This window comes from Oncorhynchus mykiss, chromosome 17 (assembly GCF_013265735.2).
Source record: "Oncorhynchus mykiss isolate Arlee chromosome 17, USDA_OmykA_1.1, whole genome shotgun sequence".
Taxonomy (NCBI): Eukaryota; Metazoa; Chordata; class Actinopteri; order Salmoniformes; family Salmonidae; genus Oncorhynchus; species Oncorhynchus mykiss.
Window position 1 is genome coordinate 80,979,671 of NC_048581.1, and position 17,985 is coordinate 80,997,655.

At 39.6% G+C, this 17,985-nt stretch overlaps 1 protein-coding gene across 1 annotated transcript; it reads left to right on the forward strand.

The window, feature by feature from the left end:
* Nucleotides 1-3,579: 3,579 nt before the first annotated feature.
* LOC110494685 (protein shisa-4) lies at nucleotides 3,580-13,857 on the forward strand. Its single transcript, XM_021569972.2, has 5 exons — nucleotides 3,580-3,847; nucleotides 5,507-5,684; nucleotides 11,162-11,298; nucleotides 11,611-11,814; nucleotides 12,238-13,857. Exons 1-5 carry the CDS (start codon nucleotides 3,772-3,774, stop codon nucleotides 12,285-12,287), a joined length of 645 nt encoding a protein of 214 aa, XP_021425647.1. The 5' UTR covers nucleotides 3,580-3,771; the 3' UTR covers nucleotides 12,288-13,857.
* The last annotated feature ends 4,128 nt before the right edge of the window (nucleotides 13,858-17,985 follow it).

Below are 17,985 nucleotides of genomic sequence, written 5' to 3' on the forward strand. Positions count from 1 at the left end.
CCACAACAACAGCAAAGGACCTTGTGAAGATGCTGGAGGAAACAGGTACAAAAGTATCTATGTCCACAGTAAAACGAGTCCTATATCGACATAACCTGAAAGGCCGCTCAGCAAGGAAGAAGCCACTGCTTCAAAACCGCCATTAAAAAGCTAGACTACGGTTTGTCACTGTACATGGGGTCAAAGGTCGCACTTTTTGGAGAAATGTCCTCTAGTCTGATGAAACAAAAACAGAACTGTTTGGCCATAATGACCATTGTTATGTTTGGAGGAAAAAGGGGGAGACTTGCAAGCCGAAGAACACCATCCCAAACTTGAAGCACTGGGGTGGCAGCATCATGTTGTGGGGATGCTTTGCTGCAGGAGGGACTGGTGCATCTAATGAAATAGATGGCATCATGGGGTAGGAAAATTATGTGGATATATTGAAGCAACATCTCAAGACATCAGGAAGTTAAAGCTTGGTCGCAAATGGGTCTTCCAAGTGGACAATGACCCCAAGCATACTTCCAAAGTTGTGGCAAAATGGCTTAAGGACAACAAAGTCAAGGTATTGGAGTGGCCATCACAAAGCCCTGACCTCAATCCTATAGAAAATTTGTGAGCAGAACTGAAAAAGCGTGTGCGAGCAAGGAGGCCTACAAACCTAACTCAGTTACACCAGCTCTGTCAGGAGGAATGGGCCAAAATTCACCCAGCTTATTGTGGGAAGCTTGTGGAAGGCTACCCGAAACATTTGACCCAAGTTAAACAATTTAAAGGCAATGCTACCAAATACTAATTGAGTGTATGTAAACTTCTGACCCACTGGGAATGTGACGAAAGAAGTAAAAGCTGAAATAAATCATTCTCTCTACTATTATTCTGACATTTCACATTCTTAAAATAAAGTGGTGATCCTAACTGACCTAAGACAGAGAATTTTTACTAAGATTTAATGAATTGTGAAAAACAGAGTTTAAATGTATTTGGCTAAGGTGAATGTAAACTTCCGAATTCAGCTGTGGGATAGGGGGCAGCATTTTCACGACCGGATGAAAAGCGTTCCCAAATTAAACTGCCTGCTACTCAGGCCCAGAAGCTATGATATGCATATAATTGGTAGATTTGGATAGAAAACACTGAAGTTTCTAAAACTTTTTGAATGATGTCTGTGAGGTGACAGTGTTTTCAATGGGTTTCCTAGATTTCTGTGGCACTTCGTTGCAGTTCCTATTGCTTCCACTGGATGTGGAAATTAGAAATTGGTTGATGTTTTTCTTTAGAGAAATGAAGAAGTACAGCTGTCCAAAACGAGGGTCCAGGCTAAGGCTCTCTAATGTTCTCTAAGGCTCTCTAATTGTTTTCCTACGGTATCGAACACTGTTCATCCCGCCTTACATTTGATTGATTATTTTCATAAAAAAATACATTTGTATTCGGAAAGTTGTTTTGAAATGTTTGGACAAAGATTACAAGTAACATGATATATTTTGTAGTCATGTTGCGCGAGTTGGAACCAGTGTTTTTCTGGATAAAATGCGCCAAATAAATTGACATTTTGGATATATAACGACGGAATTAATCTAACAAAAGGACCATTTATGATGTTTATGGGACATATTGGAGTGCAAACAAAAGATCTTCAAAAGTAAGGCATGAATTATATCTTTATTTCTGAGTTTTGTGTTGCGCATGGCGGGATGAAATATGATTTTCTGTGCTTGTTTGATGGGGCGCTATCCTCAGATAATAGTGTGGTTTGCTTTCGCCGTAAAGCATTTTTGAAATCTGACACAGCGGCTAGATTAACAAGAAATGTATCATTAATCCTATGTATAACACTTGTATCGTTCATCAGTGTTTTATGATGAGTATTTATGTAATTTGATTTGGCTCTCTGCAATTTCACCGGGTGTTTGTTTGAGACAATGCATTACTGAACATAACGCGCCAATTTCAAATGAGATTTTTGGACATGAAGATCAACTTTATCGAACAAAGCACATTTATTGTCTAACATGGAGTCCTGGGAGTGCCACCAGATGAAGATCATCAAAGGTTAGTGATTCATTTCATCGCTATTTCTGACTTTGTGAGCCCTCTCCTTGGCTGGAAAATGGCTGTATGGTTTTCTGTGGCTAGGCGCTGTCCTAACATAATCTCATGGTGTTGCCTTTCTGAACAAAGCAGTGTGAATGCAAGGGGGACTCAGACCACCAAATAGGTGAAGTGAACTGGCAAAAGAGTTGCACATTTCAAAGGCAAGGGCAGTGTGAAAACAAAGACAACCGAGTACTTTTCCTTTGTTTTCATTCAAGAAGACTATATGTGAACACCCCTACTCACCTATAGTATCTTATCAAATCCAGATTTGTGTTCGTTGTCCGTAGTTTATGGCTGCCCATACCATGTGTTGTGATTTCTTCAGTGGTGGAAAAAGTACTCAAATTGTCATACTTGAGTAAAGGTATCTTAATAAATATCTTAATAAAAAGTTCCTCAAGTAAAATTAAGTCACCCAGTAAAATACTACTTGAGTAAAAGTCTTAAAGTATTTGGTTCTAAATATACTTAACTTTCAAAAGTAAAAGTATTAATAATTGTATTCCTTCTAAACTAGCAAAAAAAATAAACGTCCTCTCACTGACAACTGTGTTTTATATTCAGCAAACTTAAGACATCATTTACAAAAGATGCACTTGTGTTTAGTGAGTCCGCCAGATCAGAGGCAAAAGGGATGATGATGTGTTGTCTTGATAAGTGTGTGAATTGGACAATTTTCCTATCCTGCTAAGTACTTTTGGGTGTCAGGTAAAATGTATGGAGTAAAAATTACGTTATTTTCTTTAGGAATGTAGTGGAGTAAAAATGGTCAAAAATATAAATAGTAAAGTACAGATACTTAAGTAAAACTACTTTAAAGTACTGCTTAAGTACTTTACACCACTGGATTTCTGTTGGTTTGGTTGACATTTCCTTCAGGGCCTTGACTCATTTGACAATTGCAATCTCTTTCAGGAAGAATTTGGTGAGTGTTTCTTTTACAAATTGATGTGCTTTCGTAAGTGTTGGCAGTCGCACAGTGTCTCTTCTCAAATGTAAATTAGAAGTACATGAAGCTGCCATGCATTACACAAGTCAACTTTTTAGTGGTTCTTAGATTACCCTGCTTGTAAATTGTTTTTTTTGTGCAAGAGAATGGCAAATGCAGGAATTGTATTGCCATATTTTTTTTAATGACTGCTACTTCTATTCATATTTTGAAAAGTAGAAACATTTAAAAACTGAATCACTTGAAAAATAAACGAGTAATTGTATAAATGAATAGGAAATGTAGAAGAACCATTGTATTGGTAAACAACACATGTTGTTTTGTAAACTACTGGCTTGGGGTAATTTACGCATTTTTATACAGGGTACAGACTGAAAATAACAGCTCAGCCGTCACTTAACTCAACAGGAGGCTTCTCATCCTGTGTACTGCAGGATGTTATTCTGGCTGTTATCGTTAAAAAAAAATGTAATGGAATAATGTGCAATGTATTCCTTCCACCGGAGGCCAGAGTGGCGCTACGGAATCCCATTGGTTCTCACTGGGTGAACAGCGTCACATGCGATGTTATTCTATCCAGATTTTGTTGATCATTAACCTCATTCCTGACTGTCATATAATTCCGTAACTAGAGCATTATTATATAGATAATTATTTACAGCGGCGTATGGGGCGAAATAGCTGCTAAATCTGCCATTGGTTTCCGGAAAATTAGCAGTTGAACCATTTTGCATAGCATGTTTACAGTGGGCAAGATGTCCCTTATCGCTATGGCTCTGCCGGTGATCACCGTCCTTCTTTCCGCCTGGCAGGGTAAGTATTGACAATGCTGCTTGGTTTTTTCTAACAGGCCGCACTAGGCTATATTTCTTGATACATTTTACACATGTTACAAGAATGTATCCATCCATACATTGTAGCGGTCGAATCCACTCGACACCTAGGGCTAAAATGGTGTCCAACCATAGAAATAATATACATTCATTCTATTTCTATGGGCCAGACAGTATTAATGCATTTTTTGTTTTCCGCCTATTTTACTAATATTTATTATCGACCTTTTTATTTTTTTATTAAACTAATGTGGATTTTTGTATTTAAGAATTGCTATCAAGATATGGTGGTCTCAAATATGAAACGCGCGATAGCCAAATATTCCCTAGCCTACGTAGACAATTATTATTCTGTTAAAGGTCTAACGCTATGTGTTATTTAATTTCGTAATTGTTTCTCTAATAGTCTTACCGGTTTATTGAAAATTAATTATGTGAATTTTATTAATTTTATTCAGCACAAAATAAGCTGTAAATCAAACCGTATTAGAACCCATTGGTGTCAACAATACATAATTGGCAGAAATGATCCTGCTGCATCTAATTTGATGGGATGAAATCAACTGATCAATCAATTAACTGTTTAATAAATTACATTACATTATAGAATTACATTATATATATATATATATATACATACACATACACATATATATATATCCCTTAATAAGCCCATGTCATATGAAACCATGTGTGAAATGTGAAACCAATCCACATTTAGTGCAATATATATATATGATCCTGCTGCATCTAATTTGATTGGATGAAATCAACTGATCAATCAATTAACTGTTTAATAAATTACATTACATATATATATACATACATACATACATACATACATACATACATACATACATACATACATACATATACATACATACATACATACATACATATATATACACACACATATATATGTATATATGTATATATGTATATATGTATATATACATATATATATGTATATATACATATATGTATATATGTGTGTGTATATATATATGTATATATATGTATATATACATATATGTATATATGTGTGTGTGTATATATATATGTATATATATGTATATATACATATATGTATATATGTGTGTGTATATATATGTATGTATGTATGTATGTATATGTATGTATGTATGTATGTATGTATGTATGTATGTATGTATGTATGTATGTATGTATGTATGTATGTATGTATGTATATATATATGTAATGTAATTTATTAAACAGTTAATTGATTGATCAGTTGATTTCATCCAATCAAATTAGATGCAGCAGGATCATATATATATATTGCACTAAATGTGGATTGGTTTCACATTTCACACATGGTTTCATATGACATGGGCTTATTAAGGGACTTATTAATATGGGTTTGGAGGGACCTATATGCAGGTGGCCCATAAGGACAGCCTGCTGCCTGTAACCTCTGAACATTTTTACTGTGTCATTCTCCAACCTCTTCTTTCAAGTCAAATTACACAGTAGTTATTCGGGTGAGATGTAGCAGATGGGCTGTTTGGTGTCTATCTAAATATATTAAGACCCCTGAGTGGTCTCAGGATGAGTGTAATCAGCTTTCTATTGCCTCTGTAAGCCCACCCTTCTAAGTCTGTCTGTCTGTCTCTGCAGTGGGTGCCATTGATGACTGCTTGTGGTACGTGGATAAGAATGGCACTTGGCACAACGGGGTCCCCTGTCCCCTCATGACCTTCTGTTGTGGGAACTGCCACAAGCGCTACTGTTGCTTGGACGGCCTCAAGAGGATCACTGAGAGGGAGCAGAAGCGCTGCATGCTCTTCCAGTTCAGGTGTGTGTGTGTGTGTGTGTGTGTGTGTGTGTGTAACCACATCACCACATCCTCATCGGCAGACTCGACAGCCTTGGTTTCTCAAATGATTGCCTCGCCTGGTTCACCAACTACTTCTCTGATAGAGTTCAGTGTGTCAAATCGGAGGGTCTGTTGTCCGGACCTCTGGCAGTCTCTATGGGGGTGCCACAGGGTTCAGACCTTGATCCGACTCTCTTCTCTGTATACATCAATGATGTCGCTCTTGCTGCTGGTGAGTCTCTGATCCACCTCTACGCAGACAACACCATTCTGTATACTTCTGGCCCTTCTTTGGACACTGTGTTAACAACCCTCCAGGCAAGCTTCAATGTCATACAACTCTCCTTCCGTGACCTCCAATTGCTCTTAAATACAAGTCAAACTAAATCAAATCAAATTTATTTATATAGCCCTTTGTACATCAGCTGATATCTCAAAGTGCTGTACAGGAACCCAGCCTAAAACCCCAAACAGCAAGCAATGCAGGTGTAGAAGCACGGTGGCTAAGAAAAACTCCCTAGAAAGGCCAAAACCTAGGAAGAAACCTAGAGAGGAACCAGGCTATGTGGGGTGGCCAGTCCTCTTCTGGCTGTGCCGGGTGGAGATTATAACAGAACATGGCCAAGATGTTCAAATGTTCATAAATGACCAGCATGGTCGAATAATAATTAGACGGAACAGTTGAAACTGGAGCTGCAGCACGGCCAGGTGGACTGGGGACAACCCAGACAGGATGACCACCACATCAGTGAATCAACCCACTCAGGTGACGCACCCCCTCCAGGGACGGCATGAGAGAGCCCCAGTAAGCCAGTGACTCAGCCCCTGTAATAGGGTTAGAGGCAGAGAATCCCAGTGGAAAGAGGGGAACCGGCCAGGCAGAGACAGCAAGGGCGGTTCATTGCTCCAGAGCCTTTCCGTTCACCTTCCCACTCCTGGGCCAGACTACACTCAATCATACGACCCACTGAAGAGATGAGTCTTCAGTAGAGACTTAAATGTTGAGACCGAGTTTGCGTCTCTGACATGGGTAGGCAGACCGTTCCATAAAAATTGAGCTCTATAGGAGAAAGCCCTGCCTCCAGCTGTTTGCTTAGAAATTCTAGGGACAATTAGGAGGCCTGCGTCTTGTGACCATAGTGTACGTGTAGGTATATACGGCAGGACCAAATCAGAGAGATAGGTAGGAGCAAGCCCATGTAATGCTTTGTAGGTTAGCAGTAAAACCTTGAAATCAGCCCTTGCTTTTACAGGAAGCCAGTGTAGAGAGGCTAGCACTGGAGTAATATGATCAAATTTTTTGGTTCTAGTCAGGATTCTAGCAGCCGTATTTAGCACTAACTGAAGTTTATTTAGTGCTTTATCCGGGTAGCCGGAAAGTAGAGCATTGCAGTAGTCTAACCTAGAAGTGACAAAAGCATGGATTAATTTTTCTGCATCATTTTTGGACAGAAAGTTTCTGATTTTTGCAATGTTACGTAGATGGAAAAAAGCTGTCCTTGAAATGGTCTTGATATGTTCTTCAAAAGAGAGATCAGGGTCCAGAGTAACGCCGAGGTCCTTCACAGTTTTATTTGAGACGACTGTACAACCATTAAGATTAATTGTCAGATTCAACAGAAGATCTCTTTGTTTCTTGGGACCTAGAACAAGCATCTCTGTTTTGTCCGAGTTTAAAAGTTAAAAGTTTGCAGCCATCCACTTCCTTATGTCTGAAACACATGCTTCTAGCAAGGGCAATTTTGGGGCTTCACCATGTTTCATTGAAATGTACAGCTGTGTGTCATCCGCATAGCAGTGAAAGTTAACATTATGTTTTCGAATAACATCCCCAAGAGGTAAAATATATAGTGAAAACAATAGTGGTCCTGAAACGGAACCTTGAGGAACACCGAAATTTACAGTTGATTTGTCAGAGGACAAACCATTCACAGAGACAAACTGATATCTTTCCGACAGATAAGATCTAAACCAGGCCAGAACTTGTCCGTGTAGACCAATTTGGGTTTCCAATCTCTCCAAAAGAATGTGGTAATCGATGGTATCAAAAGCAGCACTAAGGTCTAGGAGCACAAGGACAGATGCAGAGCCTCGGTCCGATGCCATTAAAATGTAATTTACCACCTTCACAAGTGCCGTCTCAGTGCTATGATGGGGTCTAAAACCAGACTGAAGCATTTCGTCTTCAGGAAGGCAGTGAGTTGTTGCGCAACAGCCTTTTCTAAAAGTTTTGAGAGGAATGGAAGATTCGATATAGGCCAATTTAGTTTTTTATATTTTCTGGGTCAAGATTTGGCTTTTTCAAGAGAGGCTTTATTACTGCCACTTTTAGTGAGTTTGGTACACATCCGGTGGATAGAGAGCCGTTTATTATGTTCAACATAGGAGGGCCAAGCACAGGAAGCAGCTCTTTCAGTAGTTTAGTTGGAATAGGGTCCAGTATGCAGCTTGAAGGTTTAGAGGCCATGATTATTTTCATCATTGTGTGAAGAGATATAGTACTAAAACACTCGAGCGTCTCTCTTGATCCTAGGTCCTGGCAGAGTTGTGCAGACTCAGGACAACTGAGCTTTGGAGGAATACGCAGATTTAAAGAGGAGTCCGTAATTTGCTTTCTAATGATCATGATCTTTTCCTCAAAGAAGTTCATGAATTTATCACTGCTAAAGTGAAAGGCATCCTCTCTTGGGGAATGCTTCTTTTTAGTTAGCTTTGCGACAGTATCAAAAAGGAATTTCGGATTGTTCTTATTTTCCTCAATTAAGTTAGAAAAATAGGATGCTCGAGCAGCAGTAAGGGCTCTTCGGTACTGCACAGTACTGTCTTTCCAAGCTAGTCGGAAGACTTCCAGTTTGGTGTGGCGCCATTTCCGTTCCAATTTTCTGGAAGCTTGCTTCAGAGCTCGGGTATTTTCTGTGTACCAGGGAGCTAGTTTCTTATGATAAATGTTTTTAGGGGTGCAACTGCATCTAGGGTATTGCACAAGGTTAAATTGAGTTCCTCAGTTAGGTGGTTAACTGATTTTTGTCCTCTGACGTCCTTGGGTAGGCAGAGGGAGTCTGGAAGGGCATCAAGGAATCTTTGTGTTGTCTGTGAATTTATAGCATGACTTTTGATGATCCTTGGTTAGGGTCTGAGCAGATTATTTGTTGCAGTTGCAAACGTAATAAAATGGTGGTCCGATAGTCCAGGATTATGAGGAAAAACATTAAGATCCACAACATTTATTCCATGGGACAAAACTAGGTCCAGCGTATGACTGTGACAGTGAGTGGGTCCAGAGACATGTTGGACAAAACCCACTGAGTCAATGATGGCTCCGAAAGCCTTTTGGAGTGGGTCTGTGGACTTTTCCATGTGAATATTAAAGTCACCAAAGATTAGAATATTATCTGCTATGACTACAAGGTCTGATAGGAATTCAGGGAACTCAGTGAGGAACGCTGTATATGGCCCAGGAGGCCTGTAAACAGTAGCTATAAAAAGTGATTGAGTAGGCTGCATAGATTTCATGACTAGAAGCTCAAAAGACGAAAACGTCATTTCTTTTTTTTGTAAATTGAAATTTGCTATCCTAAATGTTAGCAACACCTCCGCCTTTGCGGGATGCACGGGGGATATGGTCACTAGTGTAGCCAGGAGGTGAGGCCTCATTTAACACAGTAAATTCATCAGGCTTAAGCCATGTTTCAGTCAGGCTAATCACATCAAGATTATGATCAGTGATTAGTTCATTGACTGTAATTGCCTTTGAAGTAAGGGATCTAACATTAAGTAGCCCTATTTTGAGATGTGAGGTATCATGATCTCTTTTAATAATGACAGGAATGGAGGTGGTCTTTATCCTAGTGAGATTGCTAAGGCGAACACCGCCATGTTTAGTTTTGCCCAACCTAGGTCGAGGCACAGACACGGTCTCAATGGTGATAGCTGAGCTGACTACACTGACTGTGCTAGTGGCAGACTCCACTATGCTGGCTAACAGCCTGCTGCCTTCACCTGCACCCTATTTCATTGTGGATAAATGCATGCTCTTCAACCGATCACTGCCTGCACCTGCCCGCCTGTCCAACATCACTACTCTGGACGGCTTAGAATACGGACGACTTAGAATACGTGGACAACTACAAATACCTAGGTGTCTGGTTAGACTGTAAACTCTCCTTCCAGATCCACATCAAACATCTCCAATCCAAAGTTAAATCTAGAATTGGCTTCCTATTTCACAACAAAGCATCCTTCACTCATGCTGCCAAACATACCCTTGTAAAACTGACCATCCTACCAATCCTCGACTTTGGCGACGTCATTTACAAAATAGCCTCCAATACCCTACTCAACCAATTGGATGCAGTCTATCACAGTGCCATCCGTTTTGTCACCAAAGCCCCATATACTACCCACCATTGCGACCTGTACGCTCTCGTTGGCTGGCCCTCGCTTCATACTCGTCACCAAACCCACTGGCTCCAGGTCATCTACAAGACCCTGCTAGGTAAAGACCCCCCTTATCTCAGCTCGCTGGTCACCATAGCATCTCCCACCTGTAGCACACGCTCCAGCAGGTATATCTCTCTAGTCACCCCCAAAACCAATTCTTTCTTTGGCCGCCTCTCCATCCAGTTCTCTGCTGCCAATCACTGGAACGAACTACAAAAATCTCTGAAACTGGAAATACTTATCTCCCTCACTAGCTTTAAGCACCAACTGTCAGAGCAGCTCACAGATTACTGCACCTGTACATAGCCCACCTATAATTTAGCCCAAACAACTACCTCTTTCCCTACTGTATTTATTTTATTTATTTATTTTGCTCCTTTGCACACCATTATTTTTATTTATACTTTGCACATTCTTCCAATGCAAATCTACCATTCCAGTGTTTTACTTGCTATATTGTATTTACTTTGCCACCATGGCCTTTTTTTTTGCCTTTACCTCCCTTATCTCACATTATTTGCTCACATCGTATATAGACTTGTTTCTACTGTATTATTGACTGTATGTTTGTTTTACTCCATGTGTAACTCTGTGTTGTTGTATGTGTCGAACTGCTTTGCTTTATCTTGGCCAGGTCGCAATTGTAAATGAGAACTTGTTCTCAACTTGCCTACCTGGTTAAATAAAGGTGAAATAAATGAATAAATATTTCAAAAATATATAAACTCACAGCAACCCATCGAAATGCATAGAAACTAGGATTAGGTCCCCACTGTCCATATACCTTAATTTATTATGATCTAAAAGGCAAATGCAATACTCTGAGAAGATTTGTGAATAGCTGAGCTGAGCCAGAGATGGGACTTGAAAGCTGTTCATAAACTCTGAAACTTTGGGTTCACAGAGTTACTCTGGAAGAAGACAGTTGGTAGTTGGAACACTGATACTTCTCTACATAATGAACTCTGAGTGTTTTTAGAAAGAATCCAACGTCTTCCCATCCCTCCCTCTCCTAGCCCTACCACCATCGCCAGCATGGCTTCGTCCATCCTGCTCTTCGTGGCTATCATTGCTACCATGGTGAGCTGCTTCATGTGCTCCTGCTGTTACCTCTACCAGCAGCGACAGCAGCGTGGCAGGACGCACTATGATGGTAACATGTTGGGTTGATATTAGCACAATGTGTTGATGTGATGAAGTACTGTATATTGTTTTTGGCAAATGTCTATTTTAAAATTGCAGTTGGGTGTGTGGAGTTGCAGTTGGGTGTGTGTGGAGTTTCAGTTGGGGGTGTGTGTAGTTCTAATGTCAGGCGTAGTTCTAATGTCAGGCGTAGTTATGTGAAAAGGATTTGAGAAAAAGTGAAAATGGAGGTGGGGATTCATTGAATTAGTGAGATCCCAGTGTACTGTATTTCCATAATGACTCACTGATAAGGAAGCTCACTACAACCTGTATGCTTCAGCCCAGCACATCCCTATGGCCACCTACCCCGTGGAGCCCATGTATGACGCTTACGGCAAGCCGCTGGTGATGGGACATCCAGATTATCCACACTCTGGTTACCCAATGGCATCTCAGTATCCTGGCATGCCACAGCCGTACCCCATGATGCACCCCGGCCCGTATCCCCCGTACCCCATGGCAGATTCTGGCTACCCTCAGGGAGGTAAGAGGACAACCACACTTTGTTATTAATACTGACTGACATGATTTTTCATTGGTTGATTTGATTTTTAGACTAATGCAATATCAATGTCTGAAGTTTAAGCAAAAGATCTAGAGCCAGATATTTTATTTAACCAATAAGGCCTGAGTGTGGTACAGTGTATATGGCCAATATACCACGGCTAAGGACTCTTCTTAGGACACAGCCCTTAGCCGTGGTTTATTGGCCATATCACAAACCCCAGAGGTGCCTTATTGCTATTATAAACTGTTTACCAATGTAGTCAGAGCAGTAAAAATACATGTTTTGTCATACTTGTGGTATATGGTCTGATATACCACGGCTATCAGCCAATCAGCATTCAGGGCTCAAACCACCCAGTTTATAAATAATAATAGACCTTTTTACTGTTGTGTGTTACAGCACCCCCTCCTTACTCCCCACCCCAGTACACCCCCCACCCCAGTCACTGATGGGATGATAACATGTACATGGTGGGAGATGAGAAAGACAAAGAAAGGACTGCATCAGAAAGAGAAGGCGACCACGAGACAACTCAGCTCTCCTAGTGGTTGTCCAGTGAAAGATAACCAGAGGCACTTTCCTTTATTTACTACATCCTTCAATGGAACAGAGCATGTGTTGAGTTGGGTTTTCCTGTCAGTCCTGACACTGAACTTGATTCCTACTGACAGTCTGGAAAATGTCACACCAAGTGAGGTAACCATCCTGCATCCATGCACTCACTCTCACATCCATCCAGAGGGTCCATTAGGGTAACCCATTCTATAAAGTCACACACTACCATTTGTTTGACATTAATTCTCTGTTTTAAGACGTTTGACTTGAGCAATGGTCAACATCTATTTTCACATGTTGGCTTGGCTTTAATCTGGTAGTGGACAGACAGAGGTCATACCTGCCTGCAGATAACACTGTGTGTGGGAGCTGATGGTAGATCCTATATGTTGTATAAAAGTCAGATTGCTCCTCTCGCTCTATCGGATCCCTTTAGCCAGCTCTTACTGCAGGTTCATATTCCGTGGGGATTTCTTTGCCCTCTCACGCTTAGCTTGTCTTTCCAAATAGAATATCATTAACTCTATTCATATTAGAGAGTCAGTTATACAGGTTCTGCAACGTCCCAATGTGTCTTCTTAATCAGTTGTCAGAAAGTTTATTTATTAGTGGCAGCTGTGTAAATGTTTTTCCTGTAATATATCAGGTCAATGTATATTTAATAACTTAAATAACAAATCTGAGCCTTATGTCATCGTGAATTCAAGATAAGCAATTTCAATACGTATTTTGTCAAACATATTTTATGTTCGAAGGTTTACATATTAACAAATAATTATCGTTTTAACATACTATCGCAACTTTTAAAAACATTGTACTGTTAAATGGTTTGAGCATTTTGTTTTACAGGTTATATTTCTGGTTATTACATTTCCCTCTGAGCCATCGTTGTGCCCCTTGTCCTACTGTGCAGCTCTAACATCACACATGACGTGTAGGGAATGTGTGGTACAGTTTACTATTACCAGCCAGTGAATGGCTCATCCAGGTCAAATGTGTTGGATAAGGTGACATTCTATTTTACCATCACTGAGATTCTTGATACATTTTTCCATTGAAAACACGAGTTGTTTGAAAGCACACTGAGAATCTTGGCATGAAAAAGGTGGAACAATTATGCAAAATATCTAGTGATTCTCCCTATTCAGCTACTGTTTATGTGTCAATGTATAACAATGACACACTATTGTAACTATGTCACAATTTGAATTACTTGATTACTTTATTTATTGTCAACATGTAAAGTAATATGCACAGCACAGTACATACTTGACTTTCTACTGGGTTTGCTGATGGGTTTGCTTTATGAATGCACTTATTTTATTGTGTACATTTAACATTTTTACCAGCGTGTAAATCTAATCTGTTACTAGTAGAACAGTTACCAGATGTTACTTGTTGGTGGTTTAATGGATGTTGTAAGTGCTGTTTTTTTTCTAATAACATAAATTATAACTTTAGAATGTAAAATGCTGTAATAGCTGTCTTTAATTGCATTTCAAATACCCATAGTTAAAAAATAACTTTTTAGATTTTTGCCTTGGAATCAATGATATCATTACCTTGATTGTGTGAAACTTGAGTTTATTAGGTTTTGTTGATGACGCCCTCAAGGTGGTTTCTGAATCTGGTTGGAAGGCAGAAAAGTAAGTATGTTAAGCAGGGGCGTTTTTAGAATATAAATCTTGGTCGGGCAAATAATTTGTAAAAAAAAAAAAATATATATATATATATATATATATATATATATATATATATATATATATATATATATATATATATATATAAATATATAAATATATAAATAAATAAATAAATAAATATACACAGTGCCTTGCGAAAGTATTCGGCCCCCTTGAACTTTGCGACCTTTTGCCACATTTCAGGCTTCAAACATAAAGATATAAAACTGTATTTTTTTGTGAAGAATCAACAACAAGAGGGACACAATCAGGAAGTGGAACGACATTTATTGGATATTTCAAACTTTTTTAACAAATCAAAAACTGAAAAATTGGGCGTGCAAAATTATTCAGCCCCCTTAAGTTAATACTTTGTAGCGCCACCTTTTGCTGTGATTACAGCTGTAAGTCGCTTGGGGTATGTCTCTATCAGTTTTGCACATCGAGAGACTGAACATTTTTCCCATTCCTCCTTGCAAAACAGCTCGAGCTCAGTGAGGTTGGATGGAGAGCATTTGTGAACAGCAGTTTTCAATTCTTTCCACAGATTCTCGATTGGATTCAGGTCTGGACTTTGACTTGGCCATTCTAACACCTGGATATGTTTATTTTTGAACCATTCCATTGTAGATTTTGCTTTATGTTTTGGATCATTGTCTTGTTGGAAGACAAATCTCCGTCCCAGTCTCAGGTCTTTTGCAGACTCCATCAGGTTTTCTTCCAGAATAGTCCTGTATTTGGCTCCATCCATCTTCCCATCAATTTGAACCATCTTCCCTGTCCCTGCTGAAGAAAAGCAGGCCCAAACCATGATGCTGCCACCACCATGTTTGACAGTGGGGATGATGTGTTCAGGGTGATGAGCTGTGTTGCTTTTACGCCAAACATAACGTTTTGCATTGTTGCCAAAAAGTTCCATTTTGGTTTCATCTGACCAGAGCACCTTCTTCCACATGTTTGGTGTGTCTCCCAGGTGACTTGTGGCAAACTTTAAACGACACTTTTTATGGATAAAGCTTGGGAAATCTTTTTGTATCCAAATCCGGCTTTAAACTTCTTCACAACAGTATCTCGGACCTGCCTGGTGTGTTCCTTGTTCTTCATGATGCTCTCTGCGCTTTTAACGGACCTCTGAGACTATCACAGTGCAGGTGCATTTATACGGAGACTTGATTTGTTAAAGAAGTTTGAAATATCCAATAAATGTTGTTCCACTTCATGATTGTGTCCCACTTGTTGTTGATTCTTCACAAAAAAATACAGTTTTATATCTTTATGTTTGAAGCCTGAAATGTGGCAAAAGGTCGCAAAGTTCAAGGGGGCCGAATACTTACGCAAGGCACTGTATATCATGCCAGCAAAGCCACAATGCTCAACAATACATTAATTGCACTATAACAGTGATCCCACAAACTGTTATGGCCTACATTTAAAAAAATATATATATATATATATATATATATACCCCTACCCCAGCCAAACCCGGAAGACGCTGGGCAAATAGTGCGCCACCCTATGGGACTCCCAATCACGGATGTGATTCCTCCTGGATTCGAACCAGTGACTGTAGGGTCACCTCTTGCACTGAGATGCAGTGCCTTAGATTGCTGTGCCACTCAGGAGCCCATAAAGGTGTCCCAACAACAATCCGAATACCTTACCGATGCTATACCTGGCTATCAGCGGAGTCTTTTCTGGCAGTGAAACGTTTCATTCAGCCTCATTTACTGCGTTTAAAAAATAAAACATGGCTGACTTGCTGAAACAAATGTGGCCTGACAATTGAGATGTACAAACTATGACATAAGGAGATGACGAAGGATAAGAGGCAATGTGTAATTTTGATGAAGACATTAATGAGCGAGCTAGGACGAACGTAGTCAATTTAACTATTTGTTCAGCAGTTTTGAAATGTACAGCGACAGAATTCAGAACATGGGCCGTTCTTACAGTATTCTCCCTGTACACCAAGTCAGAACCGCAGGATACATAAAGGGGGCATATAAGCAGGCAATGAAAGCTCTTAAAATATATGAGTACATTTCTCTAAAACAGACTATAGGCTACATGTGCACCACCAAGTCAGAACAGTAGGCAAAAATTAAGAGGGGGGGAAAGGGACCAAATTATTAGGGTGAGGCACATGGGCTACTAACATCTTACTACACAACATAAACTTAAGTATACTGTAGCTAAGAAAGTAATACTATCTCCTTGGCATATTACATAATTTGGCATATTATGTCATCAGCAGCATAAAATACATTTTTGGACTCACCTTGTGCTGTGCTCACTTGAACAGGAAAGTAGCGCGGCGGGCCTTCGTGGGAAAATTTTGTCATCAAAGTCTGGCATTCTCTGGATTTATGGTGCTTTCAAGACAACTGGTAACTTGGGGGAAAAAAATTGGTCGAATCATGATGAATTCAGTGATCTTCAGGTCAGAGCTCTAGAAAGTGATCTCAATTCCTAGTTGGATGACTGCTCAAAACATATTTTCCCAGTCGGATCTCGTTTTTTCCCTAGAGTTCCCAGTTGTCTGGAACTCAGAATTCCGAGTTTCCAGTTGTTTAGAACGCGGCAGAAGTCATGTTGGATTGACAGCATGGCCAAGATTGAATGTTTATCCTTTTAAGCTTGGAAAAGAGACCCTTAGACCACATACCCACTCCACTGAATAGCAGGTTAGTGATTGCTTTGCAATGCTTGCAGTTAGCCACGGATTCCTTCCAAACTCATTGTTGAATTTGTGATTCCCAACTTGTTGTGTAATGTTAATGTCCAATGGCCGATGAGCACCAATATGTTTTATGTATATTTTCTGTTAGTTATTTCTCTTCATATGACAACGATTAAAAATGATTTGCCAGTAGATTGTCGACTTCATTCATGATGACTGCTAGCTAAGTATGATGTTGACATGATCAGTCCAATCAAAGCTACTGTAGATATAACGTGATTTTACGTCATTGTATCTGTGGCCAATGACCTTGAGCCTTCTTGGATGGGCACTTTCTAATTTAACTCTATGGCAGCATCCAAGGGTCTTGAATTTTCGAGCTCTATCCTTAGATTTGGTGGTGACGTAGTATCCTCATGAGTGACAGAACACTGAGCCAATCACGGTGCAACTAGAGAACATTACCAACCCTTACGCTCCATATTTTCCGCTGGTTGCCCCACAACCATAGAAAGCACAGCTAGACTGAAACACCTACATTTTGGAACTGCCTTACTCAAGAAAGCGACCATGTTTGTATGCAGCTTTATTAAGTCAATTATTATTTATTATCTTTTTACACTGTTTGCATACTGATGTGTGACATGTATTAATGCCAAAATAACATGCAACACATTTTATTTGTTTTTCTTTTAAGATTAAAAGGTGGGGCAGCCCCTGCCCTGAATTACAGGTTGCCACTGATGTAAGGTCAATCTATCACTGAACGTATGAAAGGGGTCATGATATTTTATTTATTTTACCTTTATTTAACTAGGAAAGTCAGTTAAGAACAAATTCTTATTTTCAATGACAGCCTAGGAACAGTGGGTTAACTGCCTGTTCAGGGGCAGAATGACAGATTTGTACCTTGTCAGCTCAGGGATTTGAACTTGCAACCTTCCGGTTACTAGTCCAACGCTCTAACCACTAGGCTACCCTGATGGAAGTTTACTATTTTGACCAGTAGATGTCCTCAATTTGTTACTTTTCCACCAAGTGAAATATCCCTCTTCTTTTAGTTCATAGTGCAATTTTTGAATGTACAGTATTTCAGCACAGTGTTAGACTTTTCATTTTGGAACAATGTTTCATGTGTTTTTGTAGTCATTAGCTCGTTATTAGTTATCTCGTGAAACTATGTAATAAAACACCTCAATAGCATGGACACATCTTATAATACAAATTCAA